This window comes from Trametes versicolor (assembly GCF_000271585.1).
Source record: "Trametes versicolor FP-101664 SS1 unplaced genomic scaffold TRAVEscaffold_3, whole genome shotgun sequence".
Taxonomy (NCBI): domain Eukaryota; kingdom Fungi; phylum Basidiomycota; class Agaricomycetes; order Polyporales; family Polyporaceae; genus Trametes; species Trametes versicolor.
The window spans coordinates 2,329,449-2,347,108 of record NW_007360323.1 but is presented as its reverse complement, the minus strand read 5'-3'; the positions used below and the strand labels follow the sequence as shown (position 1 = coordinate 2,347,108).

The window sequence follows — 17,660 nt, the reverse complement described above, 5'->3', positions numbered from 1 at the left end:
GCATGCAAGAGAATGGGCAGAGGCAACAGGGGAACGCTAGCCACCGAGCCACAGCATCCCTCACAAAGACCGCCGGAAAGAGTAGCCTCCCGTAGCACACGTATGCACAAACGCCGGATTCCCAGCAGTAGCAGCCGCAGTCGCAGGCATTGAGCAGACCATTGTATGTAGAAGCAGGCAGCGAGCAGACAGAATACAGCTAGTCAACGCTGGCAGCCACGAGCACGCTGCCACGCGCGATGAGGACGTCGATCGCTTAATTAGGGAATAATGTGCCACGTGGGCGTGAGAGGTGTGGCTGAAGAAACTACACAGTACCTCTTTCCATTGTCCCACGCTCTGTATTGCTCGTCCCCAGCCTGGCGCGTACATCCCCTACGACACTCCTCAAGGTGAATATCTCGTTTCTCCTTGCTGCTGGCCGCTGTGGACTTGTCTGGGACTAGTGAAATGCTGTCGGACGATCCAACCAGCTCCATCTGCTCAATGGACCTAGAAATTCCGTTCTGACGCTCGATTTCCTCTGGTAGATCCTCATTTCGACAAAATGCCCGGAAAGGTCAAGGCGTACGAGCTCCAGTCCAAGTGCGTATTTCGAACTAGCGATCTGTCAACTTTTGCTCACAGTGATTGAAGGTCCAAGAATGACTTGACCAAGCAGCTTACGGAGCTCAAGACTGAGCTCCTGAGCCTGCGGGTACAGAAGATCGCTGGTGGCTCCGCGGCCAAGCTCACCAAGATGTGAGTTTATTACTGCTCCGGTATGCTTCTCGTCCTCATCCACCACTCGCGCGTAGCAACACCGTCCGCAAGTCCATTGCCCGGGTGTTGACCGTCACGAACCAAAAGCAGAGGCAGAACCTCCGCGAGTTCTACAAGAACAAGAAGTACCTGCCCCTTGACCTCCGCGCCAAGAAGACCCGGGCCATCCGGAGACGTCTCACGAAGGTCGGTGTTTGCGATCGTCCACGGTCGATCTAGGAGGCTAATAAATGTCTGCAATCGTAGCACGAGGCATCGTTGAAGACGCTCAAGCAGCGCAAGAAGGACATCCACTTCCCCATCCGGAAGTACGCGGTCAAGGCATAGGGGAGCTGCCTGAGTGCGGGTCGCGGAGCTGGTTGTCCATGTTGCTTTGAGTTTGTTCCATTTTCATCTGTATGCCATACGCTACCACCACCAACCAACATGCCATGCCATTCATGCGCGTACGAATAGCCGCAATTCAGCCGTGGGATGCTGTAGGAAAAGAATTTCCGGGGAAGCCAGAGCGTGCACGTCGGTTCTGCCGAGACTGTCATGAGCACGCCGTGTGGTATAAATGGTTCGGTCTAACTACCCAGATGCAATGCACATTGGAGAGTATCCGGCGTTGAATATGCGCTTGGCGATGCTTAGTACATATGGCGTTTGACGACTATCCGGAGTGAATAAGAGGGTGCGGCCGGACCGGAGAGGAGGCTTTTGTGGGATAGACGGTGGCGGAGTCGGACTTACGGGTGTGAGACGCTGAGAGACATAACGTCACCGGACTCGGACAAGCCCGCCCCTCGCCCGCCGTGGCTCCCCTCCTGCCTTCCACCCGCACCGACGATCCCCTCACGCCGCCGCCGTACGCGACGGTCTGCTCGACGCCTGTCTCGGCGGCCTCACCCCCACTCACGTCTGTGGCGCGCATTCCGAGGAGATACCTCGCCCGAACTCGGCTATTGCTGCCACGGCAATCTCCTCCCGGTCTCCGCACGTTCTCAGATCCTGCGTCTCCGCCCAACAACCACCACCGCGTGTTTTCCCTGTTTGCTTTCCTCCCTGTCCTTCGCCTGCCTCGTTGCGCGCCGATTCAAGCATTGCCGCCTTCTTAGTTATCACGATATTTATCACGCGTCCAGATATAACGACATTCACGAACTATGGTGAGTTATCCGTTTGCCATGCTGCAATGTCCGTCATCGTGGGGCGGCCTTGATCAAGAAGAAGTCATGGGTATTGGGGCTTTCCCTGCCGTTTTGCCTCCGTACCGCATGGTAATCCAGGCCATACCACCACACACGTGCCCACTAGAAGCTTCCTCGCTGCGACGATAGCCAGCTCGACGGCCAGCTTCTGACGTCCCTCTGTTTGTCGTCGCGACCCACCCCTGCGCGTCTTGCGTCCACCCTCGAGCGCCGTCGCCCCCACCTCCACAATATGCCTCCCCAGGGATCCCGTCTGCTCAAGAAGCAGCACAGCTCGTCTAGCAGCTCTTCTGACTATGGTTTTCAGCCCAAGCAGCTCTCCAAGTCCCCGCCACCGTCCCCAAGCGCCGATCGCAAGACGCGGCCTGAGCCATGGCCCTATGTCCCCAGTAGCAACCCTGCCGCACAGTACTCCCTACTAGAGAAGCTCGGGACAGGGAGCTTCGGTACGGTCTACAAGGCGATCCACAACGACTCGAAGCAGATAGTGGCCATCAAGCAGATTGGTGCGTTTCTCACGTACACACACATGAGGTTCGCTAACGCGTCGGCGCAGATCTGGAGGATTCGGACGATGACATCTCTGAGATTCAGCAAGAAATCGCAAGCCTCGCCCAGTGCGACTCCGAGTATGTTACTCGGTACTACGGCTCCTTCGTCGTCTCGTACAAGCTGTGGATAGTGATGGAGTACCTCGCGGGTGGTTCATGCCTCGACCTCCTAAAGGCCGGCGCATTCTCAGAAGCACACATCGCCGTCATTTGCCGTGAGCTCCTCCTTGGTCTCGACTACCTCCACAGCGAAGGGACGATCCATCGCGACATAAAGGCGGCCAACGTCCTGCTATCTGCGTCCGGGAAAGTTAAGCTGGCGGACTTCGGTGTCGCTGCCCAGCTCACGAACACCCTGCGGCATACGTTCGTGGGCACTCCGTTTTGGATGGCGCCGGAAGTCATCCGTCAAGCAGGCTACGACGCCAAGGCCGACATCTGGAGCCTGGGAATCACAGCAATAGAGATGGCCAAGGGCGAGCCGCCTCTAGCGGAATACCACCCCATGCGAGTACTGTTCTTGATCCCGAAGGCGAAGCCGCCCGTTCTCGAAGGCCCGTTCACGCCGGCTTTTAAGGACTTCGTCGCCCAATGCTTAACCAAGGATCCCCATTCCGTAAGTGTTGCGCTTCTGTGGCCTCTGGGCCTGTGAATCTGAGCAGCGCTGATCTGCCCTTCTTCACCCGTGTTTCACTTATATAGCGACTGTCGACCAAAGAGCTCCTCCAGCACCGCTTCATCAAGAACGCTCGCAAAACGCACTACCTCACGGAACTCGTCGAACGCTACCAGGACTACCGGAACCGGACGCCTGGCCGCGTCCCCCAGATGTACCAGGCGACGGTGCGGAACAGTGGTACGTGGGACGGAACGCTGCGCAGCGATTGGAACTTCGACACGATCCGGTCTGCATCTGCGATGGGCTCTCTAAGGAGTATGGCGAAGGACATCATGCCACCCGGGATGGAGCTCGACGAGCAGTACTACGATGACATGCTGCCCGAGGAGGACGAGTCGGCGTACGACGTGCAGGGTTCGATCGACACCGCCGCGGCGACGACAAAGGGGAGTGACGTCCCGCTACAGCGGCAAGTTGGCCTGTCAAGCATCGGCATGAACGCGGACGCGGGACACTCGACGGTCGTCATTCGATCGTATGCCCCAGCAGGCGATGAGAAGGACACGCCGTCGCTCATGGCAGACAATGGCTCAGACGAGACCGTGCAGAGTGCCGCCCCCGTGACACCTTCCCAGAGCACGGAGACCGTGAACGCGCAGGTTGCGGACGCCGCCGAGCCTCCGCCAGCGTACACCGGCTCCATTCGGTCCTCGCGGCGGGCCTCGTACGCAATGCGGAGCAATTCGTCCAACGGGACCGTACTTGGCGAAGCGGATATTGGCAGCGGGGTGGACACGATCCGGCCGGTTAAGAAGGTCGACACGGTACGCTCCTTGCGGTTATCGGAGGAGTACGTGGGCAGTGTCCGGAGTCGGGAGGGCAGCACGTCCTCTACGCCGTCGTCGCCGCAGAGCTTGAAGGGATCGCAGAAACGGGCCGGTGAGGCGGCGAAGGCGGGTAAGGCTATGGTGGAGGGTGTCTTGTTGCCATTGCTACAGAAGGTACGTCATTCTACCTCAATTCATGGAAGCACTGCTGACACGCTTTGTAGACGACAAGAGACGATATGGACGCTCGGGAGATCGAGTCGTTGAGTATGATTTCGCGCGGCTTCGAGGAGCTGGGCACGGTCAACCCCGAGCTCGCGTACAACCTTGTGTTGGATATGCTTGCTGGTATCAACGAGTGCGTATCGTTCGCAAAGACTTCCTTGGACCTGCAATGCTCATTATCTGCCTGCAGCAACCCCTCCGTGCGCAATCACATACAGACCACGCGGGCGCTATTCCCGCACAAGCGCATCATCCGCAGGAGCGAGATGACCGCGAAGGGCCTCATTGTGACCGAGGAGGAGGAGATCTCAGGCTTGCCTTCATCCTCGGGGTCAACACCCAGCCCGGCGGTGGCCACGCCAGAACCGGGCTCGCCGGTACGCAAGTCGCCGATCTCGGAGCTGCTGTACCTGCGGTGGTTGGAGGGCCTCAAGCTCAAATGGCCGAGCATTCTCTAATGACGTGCGTGCGGTGTCTCACTGCCGCTGCCGCTCTCACCATCGGACATGCCGTGGTGGATGATCCGGAAGCTTGTCCTGCGGACCCGAACGTCATGTCATCTCGTCGTCAGTCTTCATTCTCCCGCCTCTCGCCCCTAGACACGGACTGGACTCGGCTTGTGCCTCCTGTGCGCCTCAGCCATCCGATCGCTCCGTTCTCCTCCCCGTCGGCCATTCCGACGCGGACTCCTGAGCGGCTGACTGACATATCTTTCGGCTTATGCTCGCCCACCTCTCTCCGCGCGCTCTCCTTGATCATTGGACACTTATCGGATACCGCTCTGCTTTGCACCATTCCGTCTTTCCCCTCCTGACTCGTCTGTCGTGCTCACTCCTCATATCATCCTTGTTCCCATCATCGCTCCTGTCCTGTTCCACTGCCATCCTTTCCTTGGTCCATACCTTAATGTCGCCTTATCTTATCGCCTCCCCGTTCGCCCCACGTAGTTCCTCCTTGACCTTGCCCGTCTCTCGTCTCTCTCCCTCGCCTGCTTCTGCTATACGTAGGCGATCATACCTGGGTCTGTCCGCCCCTTCATCCCTTCACCCGCCGCCCCTTCGGACACACGGGCGCGATGCGTCCCCATCGCCGCATACTGACGACTTTATGACATGACATATAACGAGTATCGAGTGTCTGCAAATGTACGATGTTGCTGCGCAGTATGATTGAATGCCATTCGTTGGCCATAGTACAGTGGGGGACCATCGACGCTAGGTGGATCATCGATCATCGTATCATGTTTCTGTCTCGGCCAAGGATGGTGTTTGTAACTGTACTAGTAGCGCACATCGAATGAACCGAACCGTTCCTCCTCCTCCTCCTCCTCCTCCTCCTCCTCCTCCTCCTCCTCCTCCTCCTCCTCCTCCTCCTCCTCCTCGGATGTGCGAAACTACGTGCGCGGCGGGCGCCTAGGCATCGGTATGACTCATCCTACATTTACTAGCGTGTCCTGCATCTAGAATCAAACTCGACGCACGACGGCCATTCGCCAACGTTGCGTAGACCACACGCATTACACGATCCAAGGCGCGCGGTCCGGTACCGACACCGCTTCTCGCTCACCTGGCCACCTTCCCAAGAACGAACCTTCGCAAACACAATAAGCCCACTCCACCCTTCCCGCCCGCGCGCGGGCGGGGATCAATGTGCTCCCAGCGCGCGCCCGGAAATGAGGACGCGCTGGGAGTAGCGCGGTGTGCCCTATTGTCTCGCCATCGGGCGCGCAGCGGGCGCCTAAATTAAGAAGGATGGGCTTTACGCTAGAAACTGGGCAAAGACAACAAGGCCTCATCAGTAGTGTAAAACTGGGGGCCGTTCGCTCGGGTGCGATCGTCCGCTTTATTGTCTTGTACGGTGCGCCGTGCAGGCATGAGGCGGGGCCGAAGGTTTCGGCACGGTGTGCACGATCGGACGCCGAGGAGCAGTACGAGTGAGCGCACTGGTGCCCACCGTGGCAGGAGCAGGGCTTGAGGGGCATATATACCCTGTGTAGAAGGAGAGGTTTGACAGCGAAGTCGTTCACTACTTCTGCGTACCTCGTCCGCTGCTCTGCTCCGGCTTCCCGCCTCTTTCGGCTTTGCCGTCCCGCCACACTCCGCGCTCGAGCACGCATCCCCCGTCGTACATCGCCAGTTCTTCTACCATGGACGCATTCTTCACCATCGCGCCGCCGGTCCCCGTCGACGAGCCCACCGCGGACGTCCCGATTGACCTTGACGACACCGGCACCAGCGGGAACAGCGGGTCCTGCATCATTGCCTAGAATACCCTTGTCGCCCACCACTGTATCGTTGTAAGTCAGCATGGTATTGCGTTTTTATGCGGAGTACTCACCAATTTTGCCCACGTAGACATTGGCACGCCATAGGCCTGCACACTACTACCCCACTCGACTCGACAACGCGCACGACACGCATTCGTTCCGTCGCGCTACCTGCACCTTCATCTTCACGCACACACTAGCCGCTTCGGCGTCGCTTTACGACTAATTTATCACCTTCATATTGGCTGTCTGATCGGGGCGAGGGGGGACCCGGAGAGACTTGTACGATGGGTGGAGTACGGTGGATGGACAAGAAGGGGTGGGGGTCATCGGAGAGTCGCCGTCTCGCAGCCTTGTTTGTAATATTTTCGTCCTGGATGAGTCCAGTGACACCCACGTTATGAAATGTATCATACTCGCGCCTAAGCAGACGGGGTTGGGCGTGATCGTTGTCGTAAATTCTTGTAGCGGTTGCTGCGAAACTTTTAAGATCGCCTTTCCCAGTGCAAGCTTGATCTGTTGCAATTGGGGCGTCTGGTCGAGGGGGCAATAACGCTACGTCACAAAAACGACTATGGCGACGAGTGAGTTTGAAGTCTGTCAGAACCGGAGTCTTCCACGAGAGCCGTTTATACATACCAGGATAGTTTTGTAGCGGGCAGTTTGCATAACCACCGCAGATCACGGCGCGCGCGTCAGGGCTTCCCCGGAAGCACACGAAGGGACATGGCCTCCCTGCGGCTGGTATATGAGCCCTTGGACGATGTAAGCTCTAGGCCTCAGGCTTCAGGTCTTGGCGGCGTCATGGCGCACTCAGAGAGGACTTCGCCGCTGGAACGACGATCCTGTCGCGACGGGAACGGTCCAGGCCGTCATAGACTCAATGTTCGGGCTGGCTTCCCTTTCTTTGAACGCCGGAAGAGAAGTTCTTACCGGTTGCTTGGGGTGTTCAGCCGAGACGAGGCGGTCGCTCGACATTCGAATGAAATTGATCGCCCGCAGTCGATGTTCGGATATAGCTGTCGCTCGGGCTTGCGGTTTGGCTTCTCGCGATCATCTCTTGCCACAGGGAGTTCCAGAAGATCAGTATAGAGCATACAGTCGTACGCACGAGCAAATAATTTGAACCTATGAGATGGCGAGGTGGTGGTGGTGGCTGGAGACAACCTTAACTGACGCCCGCGCCCGCACCGCTTCAGGCTCGTACATACTTCGCCACCACCATTTGTGCCTGTCTCGCTCCACCACCATCCCTGAACATATACACTTTCATTCTCACAACCCACCCTCCCACTCCGGTGTCTCAAGCATCTAGATACTAGAGTCGGAGGTCAGGTACGGTCGCGCGAAGCAGCCACGCAATGACGTCGCCCCGACCCCCGCGCGCGCCCCGCCATGCTGCGCAGCACCCGGAAGAGGCAGGCTTCATTCATCTCGCGATCCTCGAGTCTATTCCTGGTCCCCCACGCGAATCTGCCTCTTAGCCTTCCCCGATCGAGGGAGGATCGAGCGCGTTCGCACCCCGGACGCGCGCGATCGCGCTGTGGGTCCATTGAGTTGTGGGTCCCGCGAACGGCATTGCCTCTTCCGCTCTGCATTCCCTCCCACTCTCCCGCCGCCGCTCGCCCCGGACATCACCGGCGCCGTTCTTGGCTCCTTGGTCGCCGTCCGGCGACTAAAGCGTGCACTCAAATTCCTTGCACAGATGACGTCCCTCGGCACGCGCGGAAGATGGAGACACGACCGCCCGGAGGGGCAGGTTCCTTGTGCATTCCCTGGGTGCACTATTACGGCGCCCGCGCTTTGGCGGCGGACGCTTCTACGTACGATAAAGGGGTTGGTGTGACGCGTGTCGTGGTGGTGGTGGTGTGAAGAAAAAGAGTGTAGGTGGTAAGCACGAGGATTGATTAGGCCCTAGGGGCGGAGGCGGAGAGTCCATGACAGGTCGTAAGTGATGAGAGGGGAATGTCCGAAGATGTACAAGGCGAAAACAGGGAAGCAGCGGGAAGGATATCCTATCGCGACAGTAAAGGGGGTACTACTCTACACAGTCTGCGGTGCGTGCGGGGCGACTAATGCAAGATGGCGTACACCGGCGCGCGGGCGGCGGTCATAAATACGTGCAAGTGAGTGAGCGACGGATTAGGGTGGCCTCGCGTATGTGTGAGGGGTGGGTAAATTTCGATGGCCGAACCGAGCCGTAGAGTAGCATGGCACTGTGTCCGCACACGTACCCAGAGTCCCGAGTGGAAAAAATCCGAGGAGAGAGGGTCCAAACGCTCCCAGACCAGTTCTAGCACGGGGCGGATCACAAGAGGACGGCGGCGGCGACGAGCGCGGACACGCCCATCACGAGGCCGGACGCGAACAGCGACGCGGCCGAGTTCGTGTCCGCGGCGGCGCCAGTCGCCTGGCCGTTCGCGGCGGTCGAGCTGCCCGATGCGCTGCTCGTGCCGTTCGTGCTCTTCCCAGAGTTGTTCCCGGCAGGCGTGCTCGTGGTGGACGTTGATGCGCTCGAGCCGGTGGCGGAGCCGGTTTGCGAGGCGGAGCTGCCGGAAGAGGCGGGTGCAGAAGCGGCAATGCCGACCAGGCCGGGGGTGACGTCCTCGGTCGAGCTGGCCGAGTTCTGGTAGACGTCACCGCCGTCCATGGTCGCGAGACTCTGGAACTTCCAGCCGTTCTGCTGGATGAGCGGGAACGCCTGCATGAACGCGCCGACGGTGTCGTTGCTCAGCTCGTGCTCGAGGATGACGAGGCCGGGCGACTTGGGGCCAGTGATCCACTTTTCGAGGTTCGCGTTGACCTCAGGGCGGGTAGCACCGCCAGGGGAGCCGACGCTCCAGTCCTCAGTGCTACATGAGAATTAGTACTCGTATATCTACTATCTGATCAGCAAACTCACTCCTGGTTCCAGATAACGGTAGTCAGGCCGAAAACCTCCTTCGCGATCGCGCGGACACGGTTGTCCGAGTCGCCGTAAGGGGGGCGCCAGTATTTGGGAATACGTCCGCCAGTCGAGTTGTGAATGAGTTGCATGGTCCAGCCGAGCTCGCCAAGGACCTCCTCATTGGTGAGGGTGGTCATGTAGGGGTGCGTCCATGTGTGGACGGCGATATCACCTGGGCAGCCAACAGGTAAGTGGACAAGTACAGCTGGGAGCTACTCGATAAACGCACTCTGGAGGTCCTCAAATGCCTGGGTGAAGCCGGTAGGGTTGTCGATGATGTTCTTCCCGATCATGAAGTGGGTAGTGATGACATTGTTCGTCTTCAGGAAGTCGTACAACGCAGGAGAGAACTGCGAACAGAGGTGTCTGTTAGCACGCGTCCTGGGCGGTAAATCTAACTATAGCTGCGCACCTCCGTAGGACCATCGTCGAAGCTCGAGGCGAACACGCCGTCGGGCGCGTCCCAGATATCGCCCGAGTTACGGCACTTTTCAGTGGCTGAGCAGACGACGTCGCCGTTCGGGTCCAAGCCGTTGGGGTACACCGGGTTCTGCCCGGGCACGTTCTGCGAGGGCGGGAAGTCGGGGATCTTGCCCGCCTTGACGGCCGCGGCGAGCGCGTCTGTCCACGCCTGGGGCAGGGGCTGCGAGTCGACCTTGTCGGGCGGGTAGCCGGCGGACCATTCTGGGAGAGCAAACGCCGATTGAGCGGGCCCGAACAGCATGTGCAAAAAATTTGGTTTGTGAGCGCGAACGTACCTGGGGAGCCGACGGCGGCATAGGTCACGCCGTCGCTGGGGACGTCGGCGCGGCGGAAGAGGCCAGTTGCGGGGTGGTCCTCGGGGTGGTACCAGCGCGAGGGGAGGGCGCGGGCAACGGGGAGGTCGTGGTCATGGCTGTCGTGCGGGTGTGCGGATGCTTGGGACGATAGGAGTGCGGTGGCGGCGAGAAGCAGAAAAGAGCGGACGGCCGGCATCGTGTATAGTTGGTGTTGTCTTGGACGGGGGGCGGGGACGGAGAGGGAAAGGGGGCAGGGCGGGGAGGACGGCCATGGCACGTTGATTTATACCGAGCGAGTGGGCGGCAGCGCGATCGGGGAGAGGAGGCGGATGGGCCAGGACCAGCAGCCGCGCGCGCACAACACAGATCTCACCCAAGTCTGCGCGAGCCTCGCATCCCCACTGCCGCCCGCCTCGATCACACTCGGCCTCGCCTTGCCGCTCCCCCGCTTTTGGCAGCTCGCCTGCCTTATCCGACCGCGACTCCCGTGCCGTGCCTGCCGTCGCCCCCGCCGTCCAATCAGCGTCTGATCCGGCCTCATCAGCCCTCATCCCGCCCGTGCGCTCGACAACGACCGCCACCGCCGCCCCCGCCCGCCCCCGAGTGCGCGCCGACTGAGCCGGACGGCTCGAGCTCCTCCTCCTCCTCTTTGCTTTGCATTCTCTACGTTCAGCGCCCACACCAACAGCCCCCGCCCTCCGTCACCCGACCCGGTCGGACCTGTCTCTTTCTCCGCCAGTCTCGCCTCGCCCCGGCTCATGCTTTACCACCATCGATTCAGCAGTGTGATCCCCGCGGCCCGCTGATGCCACCAAGTCCGACGTATTGCCTTGCCCGGCGGCAGTACGTTCGCAACGCTTCTGCAGATGCCCGCACGCACATAAGCCCCATCATGATCTCAGTCACCAGGCGTTCAGTAGTCACTCGCGTAATGCTGGCTTTATTTTTGGGGAGATCTGCTCATGCACGCTCGGTATCAGCGCCTTCGCAAACGCCTCGGGAAGCTGCACACACTCCGGCGCTTCGGGCTCTCCTGCACAGCTTCCCCGCCGTCCGCGCGGCACGCACTGCCCACGCGAGCTGCAAAACCACTCAAGATCGTCCCGACGGCCCTCCCGCCCCGCCGCCGGTCAAAGTCAAACCACACGCACAGATTGGAGATTCTCTGGGCGGGCACAAGCCGACGCGTGTATTCATAATACGCGCTGTATGTGTAGGAATGGATGGTGGTACAAGCCAAGCGAGAATCAAGATGGGTCCGAGTGTAATAATCCGCGGCAAATGGCCGCGCTAGAAGCACCGTGTGCAATCAACCACGCGCACTACCTCCCTCCCCGCGCCTACGCTGCCGGCGAGGGCGCGGTCGCAGCACCGCGGTACGCGGGCCTCAGCACGAGCACGCCCTTGCTGAGCTGCGCGACCTCCTTCACGAGCGCCGTGAACTTGTTCTTCTTCTCCTCGTTCGTCAGGTACGGCGTAAAGTGCAGGATGCACTCGCGCGTCGATGCGCTCGGCGTCGCCCGCAGCCACTCGATGACCATGCGGTCCTCGAGCTCTGCGCCCGGCGGCAGCTGCGCCTTGCGCTTCTTCAGGCGGGGCACGCTGCCCGGCGCACCCCCCGCGGCGCCCGCAGACCCGTCGTCTGTCGCCTTGCGCTTGAGGGCCTTCGCACCCCCGGACGCAGATGGTGCCGGAGGGGGGCTGCCAGCAGTCGGGCTCGTCGCGCGACTGGCTGGAGGCGACGCTCCGTTGGGGCTCGCGAGTGGGCTTCCCGCGCGGCTCGGGATGGCCGTTTTCAGTTTGGGCATCTTCGGGCTCGTAGCCCGCCTCGCGACAACGGAATGGCCTCCGTGCCCCGGTGCCGGCGCGGGAGACGTCGGCCGCGAGATTGATTGTGGCAGCGGTTCCGTCTTGGGCGTGGACGGTGGCTGTCCGTTTGCCGTGGGCTTGCCCGCTTGCAGGACCGGTGACGTCTGGGACGCCGATCGCGCGCCCGGCTTGGGCTCGACAGGCTGAATCGCAGGACCGGTAGGCGCAATGGGGATCTCTTCCTCCTCCTCTTCCTCCTGCATCGCGTGGTCAGTAGACAATTTACGCAAAACGTAAAAGTATGCATACCTCGCTTGCATACGGGTTCTTCTCGTCGTCGGAGTCGTCGTATGCGCCATCCTTGTCCAGCTTCTTCAGGGTCTTCTGGAGGTTCTTGCCCGCCCCAGTCAGCTGGGTCTCTTCCTCCTCTTCGTCTGATTCATCTATGTGGCCCTCACGGAGCTTGTTCGCGTTCTTGTACTCCTTCTTGAGTCGCTCCTGTAGTAGATCGGTTTAGCTGTCTTGCACGACCGCAGGCAAAGGTTGCACAAACCTCAAGCTCCTTCGTCTCGTCGTCTTCCTTGTCGTCCAGGTCCATCTTTTCCTCGTCATCTGCAAATGTGTCTTCGAAGTCTAGCTCATCGAGGTCACCCTCGGCCCCGTTCTCGCGTTTGGCTCTCCGCTTGCTGTCGCCGCCGTCTTCATCATCGTCACCGCCGAAGAGCTCGGATGGGCCACTGTCGACCGTCCTCAGCTTCCGACCGCCGGGCCCCAGACTTGTGCCTGCGCTGTGCACGAGAGATGAGCCACCCGTGGCTTGCTCGGTTCTTTGTCGGAGCGTCCAATGGGTATCCTTGTGCTTCTGCATTTTGGTCATCTAGAGTAGAGCGCGCCATGAGTTGTATGATCGTATCGAATCTGTATGTACATACCAAAGTTTCCGCCTCCTCGAGGTTGGGAATATGATAATGCGGCTTCTTCTGAAACTTGTACCACCGGTGTGCGGGCACGAACTTGAAGACATCGTCCGCGGCGGGCATGAACATCGCATACGTCTGCGACTTCGACACCTCTTCCATCTTGCCCACCCACGTCTCGTCGTGCTTCGCATCCTCCATCACCCACGGGTGGCGCTCCTCGCGCCGCAGCTGCCGCGTCTCCTCGGGCACGAGGAACACCTGCCGCGTCTTCTTCACGAACCGCTTCTTCTTGTCCTTGCCCTTGCCCTTCTCCTCCCCAGCTTCGTCCGCATCCACGGGCGCGCGCACCGGCCGCCCCGCCGCGTCGACCATCACCACCTTCCCGTCCGCGCCGATGACGAGCTTCCCGTCCGAGCCGACCATCGCGCTCACCGCCTGCAGCGATGCCGCGTCTGGGGCGTCCTCGCGCCGCGGCTCCTTGCGGTTCAGCTTCACTGGGGCCGCCCAGGTGTTGATGTCGACCCGCTTGCGCGACTCGAACTTCATCACGTCGTACTTCCACCCGTTCAGCTTCGACGACATCAGCCGGAACTCCGCGTATGGGCCATCGGGCAGGGCTTGTTTCTTCTCGTCATCGTCGGCCTTGGGCTTGGGCTTTTGCATTGGGGGTATCCCTAGGGGGCGGGGGGGCCGCTGCTGCGGTGGGCGAGTGGCGGGAGTGGCGGCCTTCTTCGGCGTGCCGGGGGTGGATTGTGAGGGCCCAGGTGAGGGCGTGTTCGTGCTCGGCGAGTCCTTCTTTGGGAGTGTGGGCCGGCTGGGCTTCGGGTGGAAGAGGCTCGCTGTGCCTTTCGCCATATCGTCTTTGTCTAGGGGCTCGAGTGGGATCGAGTGGCGCGCGAGAAAGCAAGAGTTATTTCGGGTATTTCAGATTCGTACAGATCGTCTAGTCACAGCGGAGGACGTTAGAGCAGTCGAGAGGGCCGGCGTAGACCAGGCTGAGGCTGGTCGGGGCGGGGTGGTGGTGGCAGAGAGTCAAGTGTGCGTACGGCTCCGCAACCGCCCGCGCTTACCGGTGCCGTATATGTACACTGGTGGCCACACTGTGGCCCATGCGTCGCTCAACGGCGATAAACAAGATCGCAAAATACAACAACGACAAGTGGCGTGTCTTATTCTCTTGTATTCGCTGTTGCCTGCGCTACGTCTCTCAGATGGTAGTGGAACAGGATGCAGTCCGTCTAGAAATATATGGATCGTCCGAAGCGCCAGGGTGGACCAATGTTATCGGAATACTTATGGAGTGGGGGAAGGGGGAATAATAGGCAGGTGCGACAACAACAACAACGACAGCTCCACGAGGGCAAACGGGACGTCTCTCCAGCTCTAGGTGTGATATTTCAGAACAAACGACGACATGGAGGATACACCATAAGTTATCACCTTGGGACAGACGACGGAAAGCCTCGATCCAGGGAGGGAAACAAGAAAACATATCGATACAGTTCGGGGTCCCGGCTGCGAACAGACCAAACCTCCTATGTCGGCGTATCCGTGCGTGCTGCTGCCGCAGGGGGCGCGTTGCCGTTAACGGTAGGCTGTTGGGGTTGCTGCTGGGGCGGGGCCGCACCAGGCGGATAGGCGTTCTGCGACGACCCAGGTCGAGACATAGGCTGTTGGGATTGTTGCTGAGAGGGAATTGGATGAGGGTGGTGCGGAGGGGGAGGCCCAGGTGGTCCCGGAGGGCCAGACGGATGTGTATGCGGCGGCGGAGGCTGGTGAGGAGGAACACCGGGTGCACCGTGTGGTGGGGGCGGATATGGAGGAACGCCAACTGGAGGGCCATGCGCGTAGACGACGGGATGGGGAGGAGCACCGGCGAATGGGGGCGGCATTCCCTGGCGATATCCTTCGAGCTCGTGCCGCAACAAGTCTATATCCCTGCCCATCTCCTGGTGGCTCTGCTTGAGGGTAACAATGAAGTCGATGGCTGCAGGACAGGTGCATGTAAGCATCGTTGGGCTACACACGCGAGCGTCCATTGCGCACCTTTGCTCAGTATCTCCCACTTGCTCGCTTTCATCCCCCTGTCTGCGGGCAGCTGATCTCGTAGTTCATCGAACAACTCTTTCATCTCCTTCCTCCGTTTGCGTTCGGCGAGTTTGTGCGACACCCGCAACTCGGGCGAACGCGAATACGGAGTCGAGCCCGACTTGTCGACGCCACGCGACGACGACGCATCCTCTGCATTTCCGCTTGAGCCGGGGGAAGCCTGGCCAGGATCGTTGGCTGCCGATGGGTCGGCAGTGCGAACGCGTGAGGGGGGACGCGAGCGAGAGCGGAGGGAGCGCGTCGGGCCCGTAGAGGGAGGAGCAGGAAGATTTTCTGCGGAAATGTTTGGCGCAGACATTCTGCGATCCTGGGCGAAGGTGACTGGAGGCATGATTTGTGTGAGCGAGTCGAAGGGATGGGGAGGGCCCTGCATATTAACGGCAGGCTCGTGCTGCATGGCGGGAGGGGTAGCCTGATCGGGAGGAACGTGAGGATTGGCAGGCCACGCGAAAGTTGCGATGCCGCCAGGAGGTCGGCCATGTGGCGAGTCGCCGGGAACTGCCGAGGCAGGCGTACTGAAGCCAGTCGTCAACGGCGTGTTCGTGAATGCAGACGCGGACGACACAGAATCTCGTCTGTCATTCGACCACCATGGTGACCCTGCCGCGGCCCGTCCATCTCCTGAACCTCGTCGGTCGTGCAGGCTCAGCGCAGCAATCCTCTGCGTGTCGATCGCTGATCCTCGCCGTTTGGGCGCTGGTTCCTCTGGTTCTCTCCCCTCCTGCCCAACTAATTGCGGATCGATGTCTGTAGGCCCGGGCGGATACACGCCTTTGTCTGACGACATCTTGCGCTTCGTGCCTTGAGGCAGGATGTGAGTAAGGGTCCGCAAACGGAAAAAGAGGATTGACAACCTGCTACCACAGACTGGCGGCGGCCGCTGTAGTCGACGTCTTCCATATCTCGAGCAGCGTGCTCCGGTCGCGTGTTGCCCTCTGCCCCCTGTCCATGCTGCTGCGCGTCCTCGTTCCGGTCGACATCCATCCGGTCGTTCCCCTTCGCCCTGTCTGGCAATGCACATAGAAAAGAACGACCCACATCAACGAGAATGTTCTTCTCCGTTCGTACTTCTCGCTACTCACCTTCGCTGCCGTTACGCTCCCTAGCTCCCGGCGTGCCGCCCTCGCGGCCGTTGTCGGCACCCGGGGCTTGGGTGGGCGTGCGTCTGTCTCCCATCTCAGCCGAAGGGGACCTCAGCAGGCGTCTAAGATGCGCGTTGGGACTCTCGCTCGGCTGTGCGGACGCGTCGCCGAACTTGAACGGGGACAAGGGCCGGGACTGGGAGATCGACCGCCTGTGCTCGTGGGAGGACGAGGGGAAGTTGGTCGCCGAGGAGTCCGGGCGGCGGAAGGAGGACGACATGGCAGGCGGTGCAGCCGCACCAGACGAGAAGGCAGGGGGAGTCGGGGCAGCGTGCAAGGAGGGGTCGGTGATGGAGCCCCGCCGTTGGTTTTGGAGAAATTCAAGAGGGGCAAGGGGAGTTACGGGGGTCTGTCGCGAGCTCATGGACGGAGACGACGTTTTGGGTTGGAAAGCGGTGCCTGCGGAGGTCGCATTAGGCGAATCTGCTGACATTTTGTGGCCTGAGCGGGCTGGGGAGCCGTCTGCAGACGTGGGGGACGTCGAGGACGTCGGACGACGGGCAGCGGGGGCGGGAACGGTGCGCGGCGCAGTGTCTAAGTACGATAATATGGACGTGCAGAGGCAAGAGCGCGTGGCTACCATTCTTGATAACCACGTGGGCCAAAACTACCGTCAACGCTCAAAACGGGTTACATTGCTTGATACCAATCACGTTCCCTCGCCCACCGCCCTCTCTGCCTCTGCTTCGACTCCGTGGAATTCGACTGCCATATCGACCATCGCCGCGCTCTCATGGCTACCCGAACGCGCAGCCTCCAGCTCCTGTCCACCGACCCATGCGACTCTCAGCCAGAACGCACCGCACCAAGACGGCGCCTCGACCCCTCCGAGGTCTGCGCGGCCCAGAGACGTCTCCACTGCTCGCGAGCGCAGGCGCGTACCGTCCTTGCGACTCGCCGGACTTATTGAGCGAAGCACAGGCAGTCCACATGGCTAGAAGCCGCAATCGCTCGGTGGATTTGGGCTCAGTTAGGCTATAGGCAGGTGCCCATGGGAGAGCCCGCCAAACTGCACCCCTCCAACCGTTCGTAGTAGAAACCGGGGCACCTGCCGACTGACAGTCTGTGTCAGCTTGTATGGAGACACAGGCGAAACGTGAGAGCGCTTGGCCCTTGGATGAGTTCAGTCACGTTTGAGTCATTTATGCCGCTCACTTCGTTGTGCCCATGGTACTCATCAGGTTGCACGGCGTCGTGCGTGTCTTCACGGAAGGTTGCTCGCAACGTCAGTGTCCTCGGCGACCCCTTGGTAAATATGGCACGAACGCTTCCGCAGAGGTACGGTTCCTCGGGTACGGCCCTGAACCTACCAGCGTCATGGAGAGAGTAATTATGGTGTTTGTCCTGACGGCGAATCCGGTACGAATTTGTTGCCGCTAATCGCAATGAGGTCATTCGCGGTAGAGATATGCCTAATGAAATATTCTGTTCGGTCTTCTCAGTCTAGAATTAGAGAAGCTGAGTTAGTTGGAACATACGTATGGACAACACTAGTACTCACAGGGAGACCT

At 60.2% G+C, this 17,660-nt stretch overlaps 6 protein-coding genes across 6 annotated transcripts; 3 read left to right on the top strand and 3 right to left on the bottom strand.

Moving 5' to 3' along the window:
* Positions 1-547: 547 nt before the first annotated feature.
* Positions 548-1,089, top strand: TRAVEDRAFT_115884 (ribosomal protein L35; the record flags this gene model as incomplete). The annotated part of the gene is made up of 4 exons (XM_008037521.1): positions 548-585; positions 637-741; positions 798-948; positions 1,009-1,089. The coding sequence occupies 4 exons, from the start codon at positions 548-550 to the stop codon at positions 1,087-1,089; spliced, it is 375 nt and encodes a 124-aa protein (XP_008035712.1).
* A 581-nt stretch (positions 1,090-1,670) lies between these two features.
* On the top strand, positions 1,671-5,219 carry TRAVEDRAFT_144172 (Pkinase-domain-containing protein). Its single transcript, XM_008037520.1, has 6 exons — positions 1,671-1,913; positions 2,263-2,461; positions 2,512-3,122; positions 3,209-4,126; positions 4,177-4,310; positions 4,368-5,219. The coding sequence occupies exons 1-6, from the start codon at positions 1,911-1,913 to the stop codon at positions 4,633-4,635; spliced, it is 2,133 nt and encodes a 710-aa protein (XP_008035711.1). The 5' UTR covers positions 1,671-1,910; the 3' UTR covers positions 4,636-5,219.
* A 1,104-nt stretch (positions 5,220-6,323) lies between these two features.
* Positions 6,324-6,443, top strand: TRAVEDRAFT_184724 (pheromone; the record flags this gene model as incomplete). The annotated part of the gene is made up of 1 exon (XM_008037792.1): positions 6,324-6,443. The coding sequence occupies one exon, from the start codon at positions 6,324-6,326 to the stop codon at positions 6,441-6,443; it is 120 nt and encodes a 39-aa protein (XP_008035983.1).
* A 1,837-nt stretch (positions 6,444-8,280) lies between these two features.
* On the bottom strand, positions 8,281-10,421 carry TRAVEDRAFT_144169 (glycoside hydrolase/deacetylase). The gene is made up of 5 exons (XM_008037519.1): positions 10,149-10,421; positions 9,803-10,074; positions 9,620-9,740; positions 9,346-9,562; positions 8,281-9,295 (listed from the first exon to the last, which is right to left on the bottom strand). Exons 1-5 carry the CDS (start codon positions 10,363-10,365, stop codon positions 8,752-8,754), a joined length of 1,371 nt encoding a protein of 456 aa, XP_008035710.1. The 5' UTR covers positions 10,366-10,421; the 3' UTR covers positions 8,281-8,751.
* A 912-nt stretch (positions 10,422-11,333) lies between these two features.
* On the bottom strand, positions 11,334-13,816 carry TRAVEDRAFT_27372 (transcription factor IIF subunit TFG1). The gene is made up of 4 exons (XM_008036659.1): positions 12,911-13,816; positions 12,532-12,855; positions 12,288-12,476; positions 11,334-12,235 (listed from the first exon to the last, which is right to left on the bottom strand). Exons 1-4 carry the CDS (start codon positions 13,751-13,753, stop codon positions 11,510-11,512), a joined length of 2,082 nt encoding a protein of 693 aa, XP_008034850.1. The 5' UTR covers positions 13,754-13,816; the 3' UTR covers positions 11,334-11,509.
* Positions 13,817-14,208: 392 nt separating this feature from the next.
* On the bottom strand, positions 14,209-16,477 carry TRAVEDRAFT_63475 (uncharacterized protein). The gene is made up of 5 exons (XM_008037518.1): positions 16,090-16,477; positions 15,862-16,014; positions 14,945-15,808; positions 14,339-14,885; positions 14,209-14,281 (listed from the first exon to the last, which is right to left on the bottom strand). Exons 1-4 carry the CDS (start codon positions 16,367-16,369, stop codon positions 14,434-14,436), a joined length of 1,749 nt encoding a protein of 582 aa, XP_008035709.1. The 5' UTR covers positions 16,370-16,477; the 3' UTR covers positions 14,209-14,281; positions 14,339-14,433.
* Positions 16,478-17,660: the final 1,183 nt, after the last annotated feature.